Source organism: Beta vulgaris, chromosome 4 (genome assembly GCF_026745355.1).
Source record: "Beta vulgaris subsp. vulgaris cultivar EL10 chromosome 4, EL10.2, whole genome shotgun sequence".
NCBI lineage: Eukaryota > Viridiplantae > Streptophyta > Magnoliopsida > Caryophyllales > Amaranthaceae > Beta > Beta vulgaris.
In genome coordinates this window covers 27,524,630-27,548,253 of record NC_079205.1, presented here as the reverse complement: position 1 = coordinate 27,548,253, position 23,624 = coordinate 27,524,630, and the positions used below count along the sequence as shown (strand labels likewise).

Sequence of the window (23,624 nt, the reverse complement as noted above, 5' to 3'; positions counted from 1 at the left end):
ATTACACCTTTGTGGAAGCTCTTGCAGCCTTCCAAATATGTTCCTTGTATAGCACACCACGGAACTTGTTTTTGATATAGACTATATATGCTTGTAACAATATCTAGTCTCTACATTAGGCATCATTGTACTAAAGGCATCAAGTAAACCCTGAAATAAATTCAAAACCAATGTTCAAAATCAATGACATGAAAAAAAATGATTGAACATGAAAAGAGGAAGTCTTACCTTCTACCTGTCACTCATGTAGGTAAGCTCATCTTTTTCATTCACTCAAGTGATGGAGTTAGCCAGATAAATGATGTCATTCCTCGGCAACTCTAGCAACCAAGCCTATGTTTAGAGGTGGGCATGGGCCGGGGCGGCACGATTTGGGCCCGGCCCGACCTGTTGTCCGCTACGTGGGCCGCGGGCCTGCCACGATCAAGAAATTTTATTTCCGGCCCGCACCAGCACGAGCCCACGTGGGCCGACCCGCGGGCCAACGCTCCTTTTCTTTTGTTTTTTACCCTAAAACTCTCAAATATACAACATAAAATATGGGTCAGGCCCACGGGAAGCACGAGCCCGGCCCGCGGGCCTAGGTCGGCCCGTGGACAGATTTTTAAAATTTCAAGCCCAGCCCGGCCCGCCATTTACTCAAGCCCGCGGGCCGAGCCCGTGAACAGGCCCGATCCGGCCCATGCCAACCTCTACCTATGTTTCTGAACTCACAGTCTCTACAACAACCCATGCAACAAGATATAATTAATGTTAACGTCTTGTCTATAGTTGTCAACAATATACCAGTATAAGGTCCTCTCAAATGATCTCCATCAACACCTATTATGGGCCTACAATAAACCCTTCCTTGCATGCTTAGAGGCACACGTATATCCTTGACACCTTAACCACAACAATGCTACTTGGATTGAACATTCTTACAACCTTTGCATAACCCCATACCCTCTTATAATCCATGCTAGCATCCCCAAGAATCATTTTCAATGCCCATGCACACATATATCCTATGATTGCTATATAAACCCTCCTAAACTCCTTGTAACTACCTCATACATGTCATGATCCACATTTTTGTGAAATAGATCATCATCACTATCATCCTCATCAAAGTCCTCATCACTCAATAAAACATTAACATCAGAATCCTCACTGTCAAGCCCATCTGTCTCTTCTTAATCTTCTTCATCAATCTCAAGCATTGGATTTCTCACACTATTTTGAGGCTCACAGGTTTTTGTCTTTGTGGCTAAAAAAATGGGCAGTTTCTATCTTATATGAGAGATGGAATGATAAAAAAAAAGGAGAGGGTTTTTCTGGCTTAAAGAGTTACCATGTGGGCCACCAATAGTAGTGCTTGTTGACTCAGCATTATTAAAACCCCTCCACTAGTTATTACCCTCACCTGAAACTCCTTTTTCCAAGTCGATTATGATTCCCTTTCTCCCTCTTGTCTTCATTGACCAAGTATAGATGGTACCACCCATCTTTTTTAGGTGCTTGTAGAAATTGAGATTTATTAACATCACTCCTAATGTCTTTCATTCCACTAAATAAAGCAAATACATGCCTCCTAAACCATATTTAACCTACTTTAGCATAAGCTAACTCACTTGTAATCAAATCAACAAATGCAATACCAACCCTCTTCTCATATGTTGTTGTATTCTTTTTTGTCGCAAAATGACCACTATGATATAACCTAATCTTATCGGGATCCATTTACTTTTACCAATTGTGATAGTTTTTTATCCTATAAATAAACCTGGTCCATATAAAACAACAAAAAAAGAATAAAATACTCAAGCAAAGGGAAGAAAACTAATACTTTAATTTGTGCACGGAATTTAGGGTTATCTATGTTTTCGAATTGTACTGAATTTGGTCCCCCTCCCCTTGCTTCCTTTTGATAATGACACAACATTGGCTACTTTGCCTTTGTCCATGGTGATAGAAAGTATAATTTTTCATCAAATTTTGAAGAAAGGAAAGGTGATAGTTTTCGAAAATTCAAAAGCATAAACTGAAAACTTACTTGCTCCAGGTAGTTGGGTTCATCCAATGATGGCTGCCAATATACACAATTGAACGCATCCGCAACTTGGTTTCATTAATGTCTAATGTCTGCAATTGGATTGATGGACGAAATTATCGTTGAATTAGGAGAATTAATAGGGGGAAGGGTTTTGTCTAAGGTACCATAAGGGCTAAGGTAGGGAGAGGTGAAAAAAGAGAAAATTCGTGTCATGTGGAGGTGTTTAATGAGTCAACGTCGGAACTCGAGATTCAATTGAGGTTGTTTGTCACAAAGCCAAAAAAGGAATTAAGGTATGGATCTACCAAGATAATAATAAAAGATTGTTTTTGACAAGAAGTGATATAAAAGTTGTTTTTGATAAATTTTCCTAAGCTTTATTAGTTTGTTTGCTTTATATAATAGGAATAAGCATAAGAATTGGATCAGTAACTTTTTGAACAGTTTATTTTTGGTTTAGAGCATGGTTTGCAAGTAGTTTTGGATTTTACGTGTAGTTCATCTAGTGCTCTCCAAATTACCGAAAAATTACAAACTGATATTAACCCCAGCTACAGGTACATAATAGATTTTGCACCCCCCGACCCCCTCTGTTACATAAGTGAAGGCATGCCTTCGAAAAAATAACATTTCTCTTTCGACATTTGAGGAGCATAAGTGAATGTTCATTTCATATCCGTACAGCTTAATACAGGAGAAAATTTTCACAAAGCGTCACCAATTGGTGACCAGCGGTTACAAGTGCAAATTACAAGTGGCTAATTCTACTCCGCAATCACCATCAAGCCCTATGTTACAACCAAAAAACAAATGGAATAAGACTTTAAAATGCCACACCGTATAGAGACTGGTAATGACTAATGACTCAAGGTAAACAAGAAAATTCCCCCTTTGATGCATGATTCCCTATTTTGATTACAGCAGCTTTGACTCTCCAATATAATCTCGGAAGACATGAGCTCAAGAGCAGCATTAAAGACGCAATCTCAAAACGTCTTTTAAGAATCTGCAACTCAGTAAGAGAATTCATGACCACGAATTGAGATGTACTTCTTAACCCAGATGGCAATATCTTCAGCGCATGCCTGGGCTTGAGGGGTCTTCAAAAGCATATCAAGGGTAGCAAATTCATGGACTGCATCTTTGTACTCTAGAACCGGGGCATCCACATTGACCTTCCGCAACTCCTCTGAGTAGGCAATGGCGCGGTCCCTCATCCAATCATGTTCTGCTACCACCGTCAGGGTTGGGGGCATGAGTTTTAATGGAGGCCCTCTATTTGGAATTAATGGATTTGCGGCTGGGTGGTCTAAGTTAAACTCATCTTCTGGCAAAAAGAGCTTCCATGCAAGCACACACATAGCCTTGTCATAGAAGTATGAATTGGCCAACTTTATCTCTGAATGTGTAGGAACGCTACCAATAAAGAACGGGTACATTAAAACCTGTGCCACAACCTTCACAGGATCGAGCAGCTTCCCAGATTCAACAGCTTTCCTAGCCACATAATCCGAGATATTTGCCCCACAACTAACGCCAAGGAGAACACATCTGATGGACAGGTATTTTTATCAGCAAAATGAAGTTTAAAAATACATTTAACCATAAAACATTGCAGAAGATCAGTTTCAAAACTAAGATACACAACCACCGTCCACCCCCCTCTACCCCAAGAAAGACTCCACTAACGTACACAATTAACATACGCATCTGATAAATGCATCTGAACATAATGTGGATGATATCATTGCCAATTTGCGTTATACTACGTTGTTTATCACAAGTGAGGTATTAAACAATACAATCTTTTGCGTGGATAAAACATGTGTTCAATGGTAATTTCAAACTTGCAACGTGCAAGTCCTTGGAGAACTTAGATTTAACCCTCAAGGCTCAACATATTACTAACACTTAGATATATTTGTCATTCAAGCTTCATGAAACCAAAGTATGGCATGTTCGGTCAATAGGTTACTTGGAGTCGTATCAATTTTGTATGACGCAGGCTAGGCAGCATCATATTACCCATTATTGATTATTTAATTTGATTATTAAGCTTTTGCATATGGCTTAATCTACATATTAAAGTAGCTACAATTACATGGGATATTAGTACCCTGCCGATAGGCCAGATTGGAAAAACCAAACACGTGACTCACTAAACTATGCAGGTGGGTAGGGTCACAGATCGATCTGAATTGGGAACAAGGTCCGTCAAAAGATGGGGAAGTAAAATTGTGTTTTTTCAAAAAAAGAAAAATGGCTAAAAACTTAACCAGTTAACCAGTCAAGATGGGACCAGTTGAACCGAGTTGGTGGGATACAAGCTAGACTAGAGAAGCCAATTCAGTCTGATTTTAATCCTAGTCCTACTCAATCTCAATTTGAGAAGATCAAATCAACTAAAATCATTCATAGTTTTTTCTAACAATCTAATTATCGTGATCTTAAATGATCAATGAATCCGATTCAAATCCGAAACAATCCTAAGAAAATAAATGTGATCAGATTGAGAAATAAAATTTCAGTCCATATAGCGGTGGATCATATAACAAGCTTGAAAAATCCAATCTGATCCAACCTACTAATTGCACCATGCCAAGTTAGGTTGTGTCTGAGCCACAACCAAATCCCGAGCTGGTCTACTACTAGATATTATGTCCCGATTTAAGGCCGAAAAAATTATCAGCGGAAACTTTGATCTACTGACATGTATGTATTAACATAACGAGTACAGGAATAGATGCAACACCTAGCGTAAATGAGTTGTATTGCGGAGACGAGCTACAAGCTAGGGATCACCAGGCAGCTCTTTCGCTCTATAGGGGTCGAGAGTAGGGCGGTCAAGCTACCTATGAACCTAAGATCAAATATTTCGAGCCGGCTTCCGTAGAAAATTCAGACTTTCTTTTTGATGCAAATCATGGTCTTTGATCGTTATTGACATGTGACCAACATTAGACAAGGGAGAAACACTTATAGGCTTTTGATAAAAAAAGAGGTAATTTTGTTCAAATGATAAATGCAAGAACCAACTTCCCTTCCAGTCACAAATCACCACTCCACAACACACGCCACCACCCGCATAAACATTGAAACTTTGGCAGCATACTGACTGTAGTCATGAACCAACTTCACAAAACTCGTAGCCACACGCACAACATCCGGAGTATTTTCTTCGAATAAGACTACGTTACGGCAGTGCCACGCAACCCATGTCAAAGCAAGGAAGGTACTCACAACCTCTTTATCTAGCTTGAGCACACCCAATTCAAAACACTCCTGAAAAGACGTAGAAGGAGCAGCCACCAACAACTCCCTAAACTCGCTATTCCGCCACGCATAAGTGCATTCAAAGAGTGAATGGAGTATAGTAGTTTCTTGCTCATGTTGACAAATTGTACAATTCATGCCTTCCGTAATATGTTTATGCTATAACCTCTCCTTCACAGCCAAACTCCCCTTACAAGCCCGCCATATAAAGTGTTTTAGTTTGGGAGGTTCTTAACACCCCACACCTTCTACAAGTTATTATCTCTCGCACCAAGCTGCAGCTCCCATGCTCTCACTCTCCCCAATCTCCCAAGCCAATATGTTGTTTTGACATAGTACACACGTTGTTACAAGACAACCATTACAAGCTATCACACCGCCAAAGTGAAGATAAAGGAACATCCCATCTCACTCTCCCCAATCTCCCAAGCCAATATGTTGTTTTGACATAGTACACACCGTTGTTACAAGACCACCATTACAAGCTATCACACGGCAAAAGTGAACATAAAGGAACATCCCACATCAAAGTCCTGTCCTCCTCCGCAAACGTAGCTTCAACAGCAACAGCGTCCCAGCACCCTTGCTCATAGTTACTAAGCTCCGAAACATGCATCTCCATGTTACTATCACTTCTTGGAGTTGGCACACTATACGCACCCTCCCCCAGCAACCAAGAATCAGACCATACATTAATATTCAAGCCATTTCCCACCTACCACTTCAATCCTTCCAACAATAATGATTTCGCTCCCCAAATACTCCTCCAAGTATTCGGATCATATCCCTTAGCGGCATCAAGAAAGTTAGAATTTTTTAAATAACGGGCTTTGAGAAGAGAATGTAAAATTGAGCTTTCATTAGTGCATAACATCCATGCTTGCTTTGCTAAAAGAGCTTGATGAAAAACTTTTAGATCCCTAAACCCATTCCTCCCATCGACTTTGGAAGATATAAAGACTCCGAACTATGCCTGTGCAATTTGCGCTCCGTTCCATTAGCACTCCACCAAAATCTTGCCATTAAACCATGAATCTCATCAATAAGCCCATCAGAAATGCGAAAAATGGACATCATATAGGTAGGAATAGCTTGTGCAACAGCTTTAATAAAAATTTCCTTCCCCGGGATAACAACTTCTCTTTCCATCCCTGCAATTTTTTCCATATCCTCTATCAAACACGCAAAAATAACCTTCTTTGATTTTTCTATAATAGTCGGGAGACCCAAATATTTTTCACATCTCTCTACTTCTTTGACACCAAGCGTAGCAACAATTTCTCCTCTTCTAACTTGTGAAACACATTTACTAAAAGCCACCTCCGTCTTGCTCCAGAAGCTCTCTCATATGTACTGATAATAGCAACAATTATAGAGCATTCCTCTGGACTAGCTTTGGCAAATAAGATACTATCATCCGCGAAGAAAAGATGTGATATCCTTGGTGCATCCTTGAAGATTTTCGTCCCATGAATCAAATTTCGACGAGCCGCTTTCGAGAAAAGCATCAGCACAAATTAGAAATAAATATGGAGAAATTGGATCACCTTGATGTAGCCCTCGAGAAGGTGTTATGGAGCCCGAAATAGAGCCATTGAGCTTGAAAGAAAAGGACACACTTGTAATACACCGCAGGATACGAGCCGCTCAAGAACTACAAAACCCCATTTTATACATAACACGCTTAAGGAAGCTCCATTCAACTATCATTGGCCTTACTCATATCGAGTTTCAGCGCCACCGAACCATCTTTGCCTTAAAGCCACCAAAGTATTATCGTAATTATACGTTTCGAGGCAGAAGCACTTTGGTTTGGAGAAATAATCGAACAAAGGTATGGTTTCAATTTATTCGCCATCACTTTAGAGATTATCTTGTAAATCCCGTTACACAGACTCACGGGACGGAACTTACCCATAATTTTCGGGTCATAAACTTTGGGATTAGAAGTATACAAGTTTTGTTACTCTCATCTAGATTATCTCCCTCCCACCAACTTTACACATACGCCACAATATCCCCACCCAAAATGTCCCAAAAAATCTCAAAAAAATAATGCGTGCATACCATGGTGTCAAAACAAGGCTGCATCGTATCGTATCACCTGTATCGTAAAGGTTTTCAAATCTACCGATCCAATATTACCCGCAACGTAAAGTTGTAAAAAACCGCATTTTAGGGACTTTTTTAGGGATATTTCAAGGTTTAAGCCAACATTCAGCGATACGACAACCGCATGACACTCGTTCTTGCATCACCGTGACCGTTACCGCATCCGTGACCAAAACTGTATTTTCGAACTATGGTGCATACCGTGAATGTCAAGCGCTTCGTTAGGGTGCTTTTGAAACAAAGCATTTCTCACTTGTTCTCCAATGGGCTCCTTGTTTAGCATCATGTTCATCTCAGACGAAACAACGTGATTAATTCCCTCCAAAGCCTCCTCAATATCCTCCGGATTACTAGATTCAAAAAGACTCTTAAAGTACTTTTAAACTACACTCGTCATTCCATCATCCGAAATCACCCAAGCCCCTCTGCCTCATCAGTTCAAATATGATTTCTTCTACATCTCTGGGATGCCTTATGGTGAAAGTACTTTGTATTTTTATCACCATCTTCAAGCTCGTTTGTTCTCGCACACGCATGTGATTCGTAAGTCTGTGAAGTTCATCAAGCTTACAAGATAACTCTTTGCATCGCATAAGCATTGCAGCATCTGGCGTCCCATTTTGGGCTTCTTTAAGCGATTTTACAGTCGCCTTTGTTTGGCGCTTCACATCCCAAAAAGTTATCCCAGCCCACTTTGTCACTTTGTCACTTTGTTAAACTGGTAGCCACTCTTGTAATTTTTAGAGGCACCACTTCTCTACACTCCTCCGTGGAGAGCCATAAAGCTTCAAACTTAAAAGCCTTAACTCCCCTCTTGAAATGCTCCTCACTCCCTGCTTTAAAAAGAATATGCGAGTGATCGAACTGGTGAATAGGCATGTTAATGACTTCAAAATTTTCCACCATTGTTATATAACTCTCTTTAGCTAGAAACCTGTCAAGTCTTTCCCTCACAATAGTTCCCGGAGACTTTCCGCTTTGCCATGTGTAGCAACTACCACAATAGCCCAGGTCACAGAGCACACCCACCTCCGCTACTTTATTGTCATCAATGAACATTTTTAACTTCTTCCTCGGATCACTAATTTCCAACATCTCAGCATCAAAATCATCCTCCATCTCTTTCCTTTTACTACACTTCATATTATAATCCGAAATCACCATTGCAGATTGCTTGTGTAAGTGTGTATCACCCTTTTGCTACCCATGCTTGGAGAATTTCTTCTTTTTATCTACTACATCCACCCACCACACCAATTCCTAGTGCTGGAGACATACAAGCATCATCATTATTTTGTTGTTCCACCCTACTCACATCAATTCGCCAGATTATCTCTTGCATGCCCATGGATTCAGCAGAAGTTCGAATGGTTGACCTATTCAGGAATCTCTGCTCAACATCATCCCCCTTTCCCAACAAATCACCTGATGCATATTGGATTCACATCCCATTTTGTTTCTTTCAGTTATTTTGTTTAAAACTGATATCTATATTTTGTTCATCTTAATCTTAATTATTGTATGTTAAGTAAGAGTATGAGCTTCATTTTGTAATAAGTAGAATAGAAGTGAAGACGTTCACATTCATCCGGAGATTTTGGCACAGTGAAATTGTTTTGGTTATTGTGAGCAATCTACAAATCATTTCCCAGAGATTCTTTTTTTGTTGGATTTCTAACATCTTGAAGTTTCATCCTACCAAATTTAGTGAGATTCCATGAAGAAACGAAGTTGCAGTAGCCTTTCAATTGAGGAGTCATTTCACTGATTATGACAAATGACGAAGAAGCTAAGTAGATGAAGCAAGCAGCTGTCTATGAGTGGTGGTGAGGTGTGTGCTTGAGGTGCTTGAGGCTAATTAATGTTAGTTTAGTTCTAAACATGCTTTACTTTCACTAATTATGTTTATTAGTTACTTAGCTCCTCAATCATTTTTTGTAATTTTCTGTTTTGCACAACTGGTTTTATTTTGCTTAGTTTAGGATGTAATGGGATGTGTAATATGTGATCATACAAGCTCCTAGCTTATTCATGGAGGTGCTTAAGGTTACTTGTAGAAATGGAGCCAATGATAAGATTTCCTTCCTAGCTAGGAAAGCTTCCTATTCGCCTAAACACACAAAGCTTCCTAAATAGGTGTGTAATAGCAGCCCCTTTGTGCTGATTTGTGCAAGTGTATTTTACAACAAAGCAATGATCTCTTTTCTTGGTTTGAGATTTCTTCATGTATAGGAAAGGTTCCTATTAGTTCCCTCCTTATACCCCACGTCCAAGTGAAGAAAGGAAGCTAGCAAGTGTAGGGGTGTAAGTTATTTGGTTAAAAACCGAAAACCAAACCAAACCAAACCGAATTAGTAATTTGGTTTGGTTTTTTTTGAAATTCGGTTTGGTTTGGATTCAAAAAAAATATTTTTTCGGTTTTTCGGTTTGGATTGGTTTTGGTTTTGGAAAACCGAAAAAACCGAATTATTGTCTATTATTTTTTTGTGTTTCTTTTTTTAATATTAATTATGAAAATACAAAAATATTGTCACTTAAAATACAAATTATCAGAAAGTTTGGTTTAAATTCGGTTTGGTTTTTATCTTGGTTTGATTTAATTTCATTTCGGTTTGGTTTGGATTTTGGAATATGAAAAAAATTGGTTTGTTTTGGTTTGGATTTTGAAAGATAAAAAAATCCGGTTTGGTTTGGTTTGGTTTGGTTTGGTTTGGTTTTTGGTTTCATATTTTGGTTTGGTTTGGTTTGGATTGAGTCGAATTTCGGTTTGGATTTGGTTTGGAAATTTCAAAACCGAATTTATTTCGGTTTGGTTTGGTTTTGACCTAAAACCAAACCAAAAACCGAACTTACACCCCTAAGCAAGTGTGCTCATTTCAGCTAGCTTTAGGAAGATATTTTGTAATTTCCTTTTTTTATTAGTTTAGTAAGTTTAGAAACTCTATAAATACCCTTAAGGTATTCTCTTGTATGAGCATGCTTTGATGAATGAAAGGTGAGCTTGTTGCTTATTCAAATTTGGAGGTATTTATCCAAGTTTTTCTTGTGTTTAAGGAGTAAACTCAAACATAAAACCCTTAATCTAAGTGAGTGAAGCTTAGTTTAAGTTAGGTTGTTTTAGTTGGTGAATGAAGCCAAACTAATCAATCTAAACCCCTATCTAAATCAGGTTTAAGGTGAGTAAAGCCTTTAATTTGTTTTAGAACCCTTAAGCAATCATAATTCATAAGTGAGTGAAGCTTGTGAAAACTTAAGCTAGGATCCCTAACCGAATTCATATCATCACCTCCTACCGATGGTTGAACAACAACATTGCCCCCTCATTATGTACTGGATATGGACCCTCCTGACTTTCTTCGTTCCCCGACGCTAAGGGTGATACATCCAGCGGTTTTTTGCACACAAACAAACTCTTCCTCTGAGCACACAGAGCCTGAACCTCTTCTTTCTCACGCTTACACCTTTTGCGAGGCGAAGCTTTGATCCAGCGTCCCCAACCAAAACCCTTCTCCATTTGTTCAACATTAACATGGCTACAGTACTTTTCACTATGTCCAAATCTTCCACACAAGAAACAAAAGAATGGTACATGTTCATAATTAAACTCAATTTGAACCACCTCCCCATTCTTATTACAAATACATTGATAATGTCGCAACGATTTACTGACATCGATTAATTATTTAACTCGACGCATCAGACCATACTCATCTTCTTCAAGTTCGATTAAATCCCCCATATTTGGGGTAATAGCGCTCACATCATCATCAGATCGACAATTAAATGGCAGATTATAGTTTCGAACCCAATAAGGAGAGTAATCAAGAAATTCCTGATGCAGATGCTCGTTACCAATAATTGTGTTCAAGATCAACAATTGCTGAGTAAAACACCAAGGACCTCCTCCCAATATTTTCTCTTACCTCTCAAATGAAAAAACTGGAAAGCAAAAAGATTTATCTCAATAATTCTAATTATTATCTTCCTTGCAAATGCCATGATTGAGTCATAGTACGTTTAAAAGCATCAAAATTTATTGAGCGTGTTATTAGCAAACGTCCAATTAACATCAGCGTAACTTTATCATTGACTTCTGTCAATCCGGCACCTCCTAAAGACAATCAGCATCATCCTCAATGTTGAGGTTGCCAATTCATCGGCCATCGCGATAGAAGAATTTTGCCGGAAAAACGGCAAAGATCAGCATCAAGAATAAGGTAGGGTTTACCTTCTCTCGAGGGAGCAAGAATACTGTCTTTCAAGGGAGTTTAAAGCTAACGAAAAAATCTTTTGACTAATATACAAAAACAAATGCCACTGTTTAAGACGTGTAAGATTTGCCTCATTGTATTATACGAAATGTATATGAAATTCCAATTTATTTTTAGTATAGATAATCAATATCAATGGTTAAAGTTGTTTGTGGGGGGGGCTTGAAATTTAAAGTATTGCTTTTAGTATATAAAAACAATTGGAGCATTTCTTTATGAATGGGTGCCTCACCAAAATTTTAGACCTCGATCCGCCTCTAATGATAATGAAGTCGTTGTGATGCGCAAACAATAAAGATAGACACTTCTAACCAATCACTTAGAACAAACCGAGTCATAATTCTAGTGTTTGTTAAATATGAACTTATGTAATAAGGACCTAAAGGACCTAAGTTTATCTGTGAGCAGTGAAAAATCATAGCTTGCAAAATAAGGTTTTAACAAGTACTCTCTTCGATCATTATCAGTTTACCCGTTTCTTTTACACGGAGTTTTAGGAGAAATAATATCGTGGGACATAGAAAGAAAGATAAACTATTATTTTATATTAAAGTTGAATGTATGTGTGATGGAAAATTAGTGGTCCCATTCCAAAAATAAAAACAAAAGAAATGGGTAAACTAATAAGGGACATCCCAAAAAGAAATACAGGTAAACTAATAAAGACCGAAAGTAGTAGTTATTTTGATTCGGATAATACAACCACATCCCATCTTAGTTTGATTATAGACTCATATTATTGTTTTTTTTAGTATGGATTTCTACACCCTAGCTATCTTAGCTATCGTTGGCAATGCATAATAATAAAATATTTACACAAATTTCTACACATGGTTGAGTTAACAAAAACTAAGACTACAAGTCAAAATGGTGGGTCCTGTGAGCAATCACGGTAGAGCTACGATTGGGAGACTAAAAAAAGTTGACCCAGCTGCCAACTAATAGAGCCATAAATAAGTTAAAATATTTCGACTTTCCGGTTGTGTGAGTCACTAGGGTGGTGAAATCAGAACATGGCTTCAAAACTGTTAGTTATCTTAGTATCTAAATTAACTGTTGTGATTCAATCGAATCTTTAACCACTAATATTTTGTTGCTAAAACATAGTTGAAAAGTGGTAGCCCAAGGTGAAAATTTTCATGTGATTTTGGTGTCTTCATTGTTAAGCTTGTTGCTAATATATAATCATACTTCAGTGGAGGCAACTTTCTTTTACTCTAGCGACCAATATCTGCCTCCTACTTGCTATATATGGATCATTACCATGTTATTGAAGTCACTGAACTAAATATGGCTTCTGTTTGTCATTCTCAATTGAGTTGATATTAGTTTTTTTATGTGTAACTTTCGATATTTGAGGCAGGATAAATGACAGTCATGGTATGATTTAAGGTACGACTATGTAAGTTATAAAAAGAAAAGGTGATTTCTAATTGAAGGGTCTGTTAGTTTTACACGGGTAAAGATACACTGAAGTTGTTGAGGCAGGATAAATTACAGTCATGGCATGAGTTTAGGTATGAGTATGCAAGTTATAAAAAGAAAAGGTGATTTCTAATTGAAGGGTCTGTTAGTTTTAGACGGGTAAAAGATACATTGAACTTGTTAACAGGTCTACTAAACTACTACCCACTTAATGCTAGCACCTTGAAGAAAGCTGTATAGGAAATGAATACTGTGAGCAATAGAAAGATTGATAAGAATGTTGGTGTAACTTGCGAGGGCTATTCCATTTCAATATCCATAATCCATCATGATTCTTGTCTACCCTAAAGCATATCCTTTTCCTTCATAATATATCAATGACATCCATTACCATCTTGAAAGGTGGCATAGAGTGGTGTCAGGAATCTATGAAGAAAATGTTGATAAAGTTCCATTACCATGGGGCTTCGGCATGGAAATTATCCTACAAAATTACACTGAGATCTATTACCAGTATTTACCAAGTGGGCGTTAGGGGTGTTGTAGAGGAGACACTAAAGGGGGATCTACTATGTGAAAAAAAGACCTGGGAACATATTTAACTGGAACATGATGGCATACAGTAAATTTAACGTCTTTTAAGCAGCTTGCAGTGCCAAAATATCATCTCACGCAGATAGGAAAGTCGATTGTATGATCTAATAAGCAAGCAGCGACCACATCATTGTTATGACTGGTTATGACAAGATGTGGGGATACTTTTGTATTTTTTGGGGACCACATCAGTGTTATGACCACATCACGCAGATATCCATTACCTTTTGAAGTAAATATTATATCTATGATCTATACATGGCTGTATGCTAACATCTTAGATAAGACATATTCGTAAAAACGGAGGGGGGAAGAATATGTGTTCAACTATCAAAGCTAGGTTTATTTTTAAAAGGTAATTTCATACATTTATTATCATTCAAATTTAAGAATATATGGTTTTAAAAGATAGTCATCAATGTTAGTGATCACACAACCCGGCTTTAACCTTCGAGAAATGTTACAAAATACTCTATAATTTTATTAATTATTTAAAAATGAAAAAATGAATTACACCAAAATGTGAAAAACATTACTAGAATGGAAGTTATGGCTCTAAGTCCCTAACAAGGAAACAAAAGGTCCATAATATGTTTAAAATTATCATTCTCTTGAAGGAAAAATTTCATCCTTTTAGTTCACTAGCAAGAGTTAGCATGCGCAACAATGACCAAGGAGGGTGCAATTTCATGAACTACACAGTAATTAACTTAGAGAATAATACTAACTTAGAGAATAATACTGAAGATAAAACTTTGGATTTAAGAGTTTAAAAGAGGGTCCTACTCCTAAAGATGATTTTGTTAATTTGTGAACTATGAAAACAAAATTGGCTATATAAATTCAAATTATTTGGTGTTTGCAAACAACACAGGATGCCTTATATTCCAATGTTGTATATCGCCTAATTCTGGTGCAAACATTCTAATTATATCAAGTGAGAGCTTGGCTCAAGCCACTTAGTGCAATTCTTTCTTATATGTTCGGTAAGTTGATTTAACTCCATCTCACGTAATGTCTTTCTAAACACTTACATTTATAGGTAAAGAACGAAAACCAAAAAGGGCACTCCGACAATGTATGTGCACCGATGAGTTACACTATAAGGATGGAGGAAAGTTTGGTACATAATAAGCAATACGCCCATGTACGAAAATTGTCCAAAATTTCACACATACGGATAAGAGTGGCCTTAACTATAAGGTAATCCTATACTAGAGTTCACCTTCATATTAAAGCAAATCTAAGAGGAAAAACCTCCTCCATCCTCACTTAATCATTTAGTATATTTGGACAGGCATACTACGAGTAAATGATAAGGGAGTGGAGATCTTTCTAGTTCAATAGAGTCAAAGTTGATTTAGTAAGGGGGATGGACGGCCCCATTGCCCACTATCACATGAATATGAAGAAAGGGTATGAGAGAGACACATATTTAGCAAAGGAACTCATATCACATGTGTAGTATAGGTTGGGTGGGGTGAATTTTCCATTTGAAGTAACTAGACAATATTCGTGAACTACCAAAATAGCATGGAGGACAATTAGAGAGAGGCCTTAAAATATATTAGTGTTAAATTTTTTTAGTGATACAGTGGTTACAAAAGTGATTGCGCCTCATAGAAGGACCTCAAATCTACGTGAATATGGATGAAAAATCGAATCCATTGTAGCCCGGATTATTTAAAGAGAATGAAAGGGGAAAACCCCAATACATAAAACATCATTTATAGCATAGTTCCTAATACTCTCTACTATGTGCTTGGTTAGTTCCTTAAGTGATTTTAGTGTCTTATTATAGTTTTAGTATTTTGTATTTCATTTTTCTTTTGTGCGTTTTTGTAGGTATTTCAATCATTTAAAGTAAAGAAGGAATTGTCCCAAAAGAAAGAAATTAAAGTTCTTGATCCTTGTTCCTCACTGTTGTTCTTAGTTGTGCGTTCCCGTTAGAGAATACAACTTTTGGAGAAGACAACTTTTGAAGAAAAATCAGTCTACTACATTTTTCCGCTCCAGCCTTCAGCACATAATGCCTAGAACGTCATTGGTTTTGTCTACCTCAAGAAGAACTATCTCTGTTCCTCGTGCAATAAACTGATGCGCAAACAACTGCTGGCGCGAATGTTAGAAAGTTTGCTAACTACTCTGGATCGCATTCATAAGTGATTGAAGGATAATCTAAATTATCTATAGCTAGAGATAATATCCAAATCATATTTGGATAATTTTTTAGTGATTAAGAAGATATGAAAATGACATATTTTCCAAGATCTTATCTTATATACTTCCCTAGTTCAACCCCAATTCTAACTCATCAATGAGGCTTTAAGACAATGATTCTAGTATAAAAAATAAAAAGAACACAGCCGGCAACGAACACCTGTTCGAATATGTTGTTCCTCATTAAGTTCTTCTCTTTTTCTCTATTTGGTTATTATAGATCCTTAGTTTATTATGCCCAATATATATTAGATCCGACCCATGTAATGAAGTTTATGAGACACTTTAAACTGAACAGAAATTATTAATTTCAAATTTCTGTAAATTATATATTAGATTACATCTATGAGAACTTCGAATGAGTATGTGAATGTGCCTACTGGCCAACTACTTATTTGAGGCGGATTTCTACAACTAAGGACTCTGAGTCCGTAATTGCTTAAGGGTCTTTGTCTAAGTAGCAACCAATTGCAAGGGGATTATACCTTAAAACTTTCCAATTGGGGGTCCATAATTTATGTAAAAATCAAGTCATTGATAATATGCTGGTCGTCTAAGGATGGTGCTTTCTAGTTTTATATGTTGTCCTTGAGTTGAATTTCATGCTCGTAGTATTGGGGTTATTCATTGATAGAGTTAGTGAAGGTCGTATCTAAACTAACTAAACATAAGGGAAGATAGTGGGAAATGTCCCACAGTCAATCTATATAGGATTAGACTATGTTACGTGATGGAAGTTTAATGCTGCTAAAGATGTCCCGACTTAGTCTCTTCAATTGTTCCGATATTAGTTCCTCGTTTTGCACGTAGTTCCTATTGTAATTAGTTTTAGCTTTAATTAGTTCCTATTCTTATTTCTCCAAACCTTTATGTTATTTGTCTTGTTGTGTCTCTGTCTTAAATCTTATTCTTAATTAGCCGACTAACACTTCCTTTGTGGGATCGACCCCTACTTACACCAATTAACAACTTAGTTGTTTTAGGGCATTAATTTGTGTGTGCTTGGACAACAAATCACTAATGGTACCACATTGTTTGATTGGAACATAAAAGTAGCAAACCGATTAGAAAGGAGAAAATATTGGGATGGGAGTGTAGTTCGACTTTGTTTCAAAAATATATAGAACCTATGCACTAAATTGAACTTAGAGAAATGGTTAAAGTTATATTATAAGATAATTAGAAGGAGAACCCCGAACGATTTTGACACCACCGATTTAAGGCATGTCTATGAGGAAGCCAATCATGTAGACTATGTTGTAACTTTAGATAATGAATTTTCCGATTTTCTTTCTTTTCATGAGTTCTTAAGATAACATTGACCTAACTATCGTATTTTTCCTTATATTAAAGAATAAATAATATAAAAGGATACTATGTGACAATTTGGTATCTCTCTATGGTTAAGTATGTGAAGAATAAAACTCAACGGGTCCTTGTCCCGATGAAGATATAAACGATAGATGGAGATTACTTTAACGAATAGATTAATGGAAGTCAAGTGGGTGCAAGAAGAGACATCTCAATAAAGGATCCGCAATTCAACTAGGACATGTGCAAAGTATTCGGAAAATAGTGGTGCTTCCTACAGATGGTATTCCTATCGTAGTCAGACGTAAACATGTCAGAAAATTTAGGGTGGAGGATCAAATGGAGAATGGGAAAAAGGGGAAGCAAGGTTTCTCGGCTAATAGGGAAGAACGAAAGAAAAAGGCAAGGGGAAAAAGGGGAGTTAAGGGCTGCTGGAAAATGGAAGGTGAAAGCAAAGAGAAGGGTCATAAACATGTCCATGGCAAGTCATTGGGTCAAAGCCACAAAAAGAGTCTAAAATCCCATAATCCAGCCAAAGGTAGAGTTTTGCAACAAATTATACTTTGCAAGGTAGAAAAAAAAGAGCAAGGTTGTTGCTTCATAAAAAACCACTTTGGTGAAAAAGATCCAAGTTCTTCCATCTCAATTTCCTAGGAGTTAAATTAGAGAGACTCAATGATTAAGTAGGCAGAGAGAAAGGATGAACATGTGACGAAGTAGTGCCAATTACTCATGGAGAGAGAGTTGTGCCATTAATTTAGGGATTTTTTCTGTAAAAAGAATTAATGTTGATAATATTGAAATTATTATTTCCAGGTAAAGTAGTCATTTGTGGGTTTGTGTTTTTATTATTATCATTATGTTTTTAACGAACTTGAGATATTGTTTTTTATGGGGGTACGGATGTCCCCCTCCTCTTCCCTTATAGAATAGAAAGACCATCCTCTCTTGCAAATGTTGCTACGAGGAGCGTATTTGACCAGATTTGAGCAAACCACTAATTCAATATTCAATTTTTCCAACATGTGCATTAGAGGTTCACACCAGTCCAAAGGTAGTCACACGTCTAAACATGGCTAATTGTTGCCTTAAATGTTGGATACTAAGCATGTAAGCACAAAAGGAGGAGTGAGTTATGTTAGCGTATGTGTGCATTTGTCAAAAGCATCAAAGTACAAAACTACATTTAAGGACTATTTAGGCTTCCAAACACTCAAACATAATAAAGAATTAGAAATTGGCAGAGCAAAAAGATCACATATCTTAATTTGTACCATTCTCAAATAAAAAAATTACCTAAAACTAATCAATCCTAAGAGATACAGGTTGCTCATGCTACTTATGATAGGACTCAAAATTTGGTATACCCCTTATTCGGTAATTCCTTGCCATGTCCTATTTCCTATCGTTTGGGTAAGAGTGATGTCTAGGGATAATTAGACTCCTCAAGATCCTGGTACTATAATTGAGATAGACTAGCCAAATACCTTCACTTCTGACTAACACTTGAATCTCCTTGTTAACTACATAATTTTTACGGTTCAAACTTAAGAACTAATTAGCTCCTTGTGAGTGTTAGGAGGTTCTATCATTCTTGACCCAATCAAATCTTAGTTCCATTGTTCCTACTTGGTTGAGAGTTTCATTAAAATTTAAATTTTGATCCCGTATCTGGAAACAACGATTAGTGGATATTGGTACTGTCACTGCGCAGCAAGCAAAGGATTGGGGCTTCAGTGGTGTAATGTTAAGAGGTCGTGCGACATGAAGACATTGATAGCAATATGGGGGAAGTTCCCATCAGGCAACAATGTTCTGCCTACCCACATCTTCCAAAGTCGACTTTTATTTGTTGTCATTCAATCATAGCATAAATCAATAAAACTGAAAACACAAAACATTTTTTTTCTTGCGGTTTGGCTTGGCAGATTGTTAATTTTTAGATTATATGAAAATGGGCCTGGTAACCCAATAAGGAAGAGGAGAGTTTAGCCCACTTACAAGCTAGGAGGTTCCATCCTAAAACCAATTGGTGATAGGAGGAGTACTCCTAATCTTATAAAGTGGTTTATTCTCTCCTCTTTTTCCAATGTGGGACACTCATAAGTGGGCCTTTCAATGGGTTTCAACACAGATAATATTCTAGCATACCAAGGAGCTTATCAAGACTCGAAGTATCATGTAGCATTGCCTCGTTGCACCAGACAACACAAGCACAATGTGCGTTGGTGGATGGAAAAATCTCCAGTTTCAAATTAGTTGCTCTATGCATCAAACAATCTAAACCATTAAAGAGCTGATTGAAACAGATGAAGGTGAGAGGAGACACTAACCTGGAAGGGTCTGCGTGAGCAGCCAACCAAGGCTCCACCATGGATGCGCCAAAAGTATCCGCAACAGTATGCCGAAGCACATCTGATTTCTTACTCTCGCCACCAGCAGCGCCGCTGTCGCCACTACCTCCACCTCCTATGCCACCAGCACCTCTAGTAATCAATGATTTGGTACACTCGGCCAAATTAGCCTGCTTAGCAAGCCAATTCAAAACCTTCCAACCATCTTCAAAAGCAGCCGGGTATCTATTCTCAGGCGCTAACCTATAGCCAACAGCCAATACGATAACATCACAATATTTGGCAATCCGGCGACAGAAGAAATCATTGGCAACACAATCATTACTCCCACTAACAAAGCCACCCCCATGAAACTGCAACATAACTGGCAATTTCCTCAACTTATCACCCTTGCTATGCTCAATAGACGGCAAGTAACCCCTATAAACCCCATTTTCAACACCCACAATACCATAACTATTTCTCCTGGAAGAATGATCCCCGTTGACCGGATCAACGGAGGACGGTCCAAAGCTCTTCCTCCGGATAAAAGATCCGGATTCTTCTTGACTTGATTCGACTCGTTTATTGAAAGCCCTAGGTGGAGCCCTGGACTCCGGTGCTGATGACAGAGCCGTCTCAGGGAGGAATATTCTAACGGAGAGAGAAGTAGAAGGGTCAATGTGGATGTCTTTGGTAGCAACGCTGTCGGTGAACACAGGATTTGCTGCTACCACCGATTCCTCAGGCCGAGTCGTGACTCCGAACCCGTTATTTAATTTGCCGTTCACCGATTCATCTGCCGTGCTTTGGATTCGATTCTGAAGACGGTGCTTCAACAGGAATTTGAAAAAAACGCTGTATAACTTCACCGCTACGCTTGGCATTCTCTTTTTTACCGGGGTCTTTCTCTCTCCTCTGACCCCGCTAATGCACGATCCACCTCTTGATCAATAACCCTCTAGATTTCTATTTGAAATTGGAATCCTCTTTCCTCTCTGTATTTTTACAATCAAATTCAATCTACATTGAAAATTGATGGTTGATAAATTGAAAATGGGTTTTTCCTCTTATTTTCTTTCCTTAATGTGGAACCCTGCTCAATGATAGAGGAGGGGCTTTCGGGAGGGACAAAATGTTTTCTAAATCTCATGTATTCGCAGGGGTGTCAGAATCAGATCTGACTGCTGGGTCAATTTGATTTGAGCTTTAGTCTCGAGACTTGATCGAAATCTGACTTGGGATTATCTAGACCTGACCGGCACCTGACAAGATTATAGGTTGATGTGACCAGACAAACCTACATTCAAACTCGAACCCGACCATACTCAAGCAGATATTCCTAAAATTCAATTATTTTTTATATCCACAAAATCATTTTAATATATTAATTTATAAAATTTCTTACCTTTAATAATTAATAAATAAAAAATTATATTATATTTAATTTAAGGGTTAAACTTTGAATATCATGTACTTGTTTATATTTTTATTTAATTACCCAATCTCCCCATTTTCAAATAATATTAAAAAATATCTGGTTAAACCCTATAATTTAAATTTATTATCCCATTTTAATATTCTACCAAAATTTCTCCATTTTTTCTACCAAATTATCCCATTTTTAATATTCTACCAAATTTTCTACCAAATAATATCTCAAATTCTCGTAACCCTATACTACACAACAACAATGAGCTTGTAACCAGATATGACATTCTTATCCAAATATCCCAAAACATTTGTAGCTGAACGGCGACAAAGATTTGGAGCTTCGATAGGTATTCTCAATACCGACCGCTAACAGCCCGCACTTCCGAGCTGCTAGCTAATCACACTTAACCTTCATAAATCTTAATTCATCTCAATAAACTCGGATTTACATCATCTTGCAGCGGAACAAAACCTTTTTATATGATCTTGGACCTATAGGTCAGGCCCACAACAAATCATCTTCAAAATCAAATTACAGATTACATAATACTTTACTCGATTCCCAAAATAATATAATATTTTATTCTTAAATAAGGATATATATATATATATATATATATATATATATATATATACTCCTAAATACAACCTCTAAATCATTAAATCTAATTACAACTTCATAACCAACTCTTTTTTTCGCTCCACATCAAGCCTCCGACATACACCTGCAAATTATTCAAATAGATATATTAATTGACTTAAACCTTATAAGCTAACTCCAATTCCCTCAAACAATACTAATATTTCTCAACAATAGAATCCATATTCTAATTAAACCCTTTTCCATAAATCATAAAACTGATTTTGTAAGGCTTTTCAATCTTCAATATTACCAACATTTAAGTAATACTAATTAATTGGAATCCAAATCAGAAATTAATCAAACCCTTTGATAAGAAACAAAGTATAAAGAAAACTAAATTAGAATGACTTATGCACTTAAAACTTCCTTTGGACACCACATAATTTGAGAGATTGATAAGAACCAGAGGGTTCTAATCATTTTCTCAACAATTGTGCATTTGCGTGGTTTCCTGCAAGTGGTCTACCTGCTAACCTTGAAAGCTTGAACATAAATGATTGTAACAGTCTTGCATCTTTGCCTGATAGACTGTGTGGGACCCTGAAGCACTTGGAAATCAGGGGTTGTCAAAATCTTAACTCATCTCCTCTAGGTAGGTTGTTTCCTAGCTTATAGTCAACGCCAGTTGCCGACTGTGGGAAGCTTTGTCGAAAATATGTAGATTGACAAGTTGGTGGACTCATCTCTCTTAATATTATGAAAATTGAAGGAAGTAATGATGTGGAGTCGTTTTCCTGCCCAACACACTCGACTTCCTTCGACTATTTAACGATTTTGAGAGGCTAAGGTCAATCAATTGTAAGGAGCTTCAACGTGTAGTCAACCTCCGTGAACTTGAGATACGAGAATGCAGGGAGCTTATTCAGTTCTCTGACGACTTACCCTCGTCTCTTTGTTGTCTATCCATTCAAGCATGTAATTTGATGATGACAAGGTGTCTTAGACCAGATGGAAATTATGTAGACAAGATCTCTCATATTACCTGCCTCGATTTGACCGATTTCTGTATCCCTTCTCATTTACTGAAACTGATTGGTTGTTCTACTTCTAATACAACTATCATCCACTGAATTTTATTTTTTTTGCGTTTTTTGAAGAAATTTGTAATTAGTACTACCATTCTTCATTCTGTAAGAGAGTTAGAGATTGACATTCAATTCAATGAATGGTTAACATTCAGGTGACAATCTCAAAGCATGTTTATCGTTTGGTTAACATTCAGGGGGTAGTGCAGTCTTCGACGACCAACGTCGTGGTGTGGTTGAGAGTGTAGCGAGAGAGGAGTGGTTGAGTAGGTGGTTGAGTGGATGGTAGACTAAGAAGAGAGAATGATCGAAGCAATCGGAGGTGGGCGGATGAGAGGGGGATGGGGATTAGGGTTTTAGAGAGGAGATATGGAAGAGAGACAAGGGAAATGGAAAATGGGGTTGAGTCTTTCAGAGATTGATGGTTAGATTTTGATCCTTCTCAAATCAAGGGTTCTAATTCATGATCCATGATATTAATCTTTGGCCAATATGAAAAGAGAATGACCTAACACATGGATTAATGACTTATCCCATGATTGACAATTTTATACTCCCTCCATTTCATTTTAATTTACTCATTTCACTTTAGGAGAGAACCAAGGAGGAAGTACAAAAGTATGAGAGAGAAATTAAAAAGGTGGAGAGATAAATTGAAAAGGTGGAGAGATAAATTGAAAAGGTGGAGAGAGAAACTGAAAAGTGAGAGAAATAAATAAAAGAGTGGGTTAAAATATTAAAAAGTGAATGACATGGGTGGAAAACGAGGAGAAAGTAGACACTAGTAGAAAAACGAAGATTTGCGTCTCCTGATGTGCGTCGCACTGACATGGAAGTGACGCAAAAAAACCTATTTGCGTCGCATGACAAACAGAGTACGACGCAAAACATCAAAAACCATATCAGGATACGAGCAATATGCGTCGCACCCTCAGTATGTGCGACGCA

The 23,624-nt window shown here is 37.4% G+C and overlaps 1 protein-coding gene and 1 long non-coding RNA gene across 2 annotated transcripts; both read right to left on the bottom strand.

The window, feature by feature from the left end:
• Positions 1 to 2,678: 2,678 nt before the first annotated feature.
• LOC104907293 (probable carboxylesterase 11) lies at positions 2,679 to 20,712 on the bottom strand. Its single transcript, XM_010696209.4, has 2 exons — positions 19,575 to 20,712; positions 2,679 to 3,586 (listed from the first exon to the last, which is right to left on the bottom strand). Exons 1-2 carry the CDS (start codon positions 20,459 to 20,461, stop codon positions 3,049 to 3,051), a joined length of 1,425 nt encoding a protein of 474 aa, XP_010694511.1. The 5' UTR covers positions 20,462 to 20,712; the 3' UTR covers positions 2,679 to 3,048.
• An 855-nt stretch (positions 20,713 to 21,567) lies between these two features.
• On the bottom strand, positions 21,568 to 23,122 carry LOC130590969 (uncharacterized). Its single transcript, XR_008968859.1, has 2 exons — positions 22,118 to 23,122; positions 21,568 to 21,733 (listed from the first exon to the last, which is right to left on the bottom strand). It is a non-coding gene; the product is annotated as an uncharacterized LOC130590969 (long non-coding RNA).
• Between the last annotated feature and the right edge of the window lie 502 nt (positions 23,123 to 23,624).

Bases quoted from the DNA above. Each gene is read 5' to 3' on its own strand.
- LOC104907293 (XM_010696209.4), bottom strand. From the start codon at position 20,461: ATGCCAAGCGTAGCGGTGAAGTTATACAGCGTTTTTTTCAAATTCCTG. The intron at 3,587-19,574 runs GTTAGTGTCTCC...CCTGTCCATCAG, and splicing joins GCTCACGCAGACCCTTCCAG to ATGTGTTCTCCTTGGCGTTA.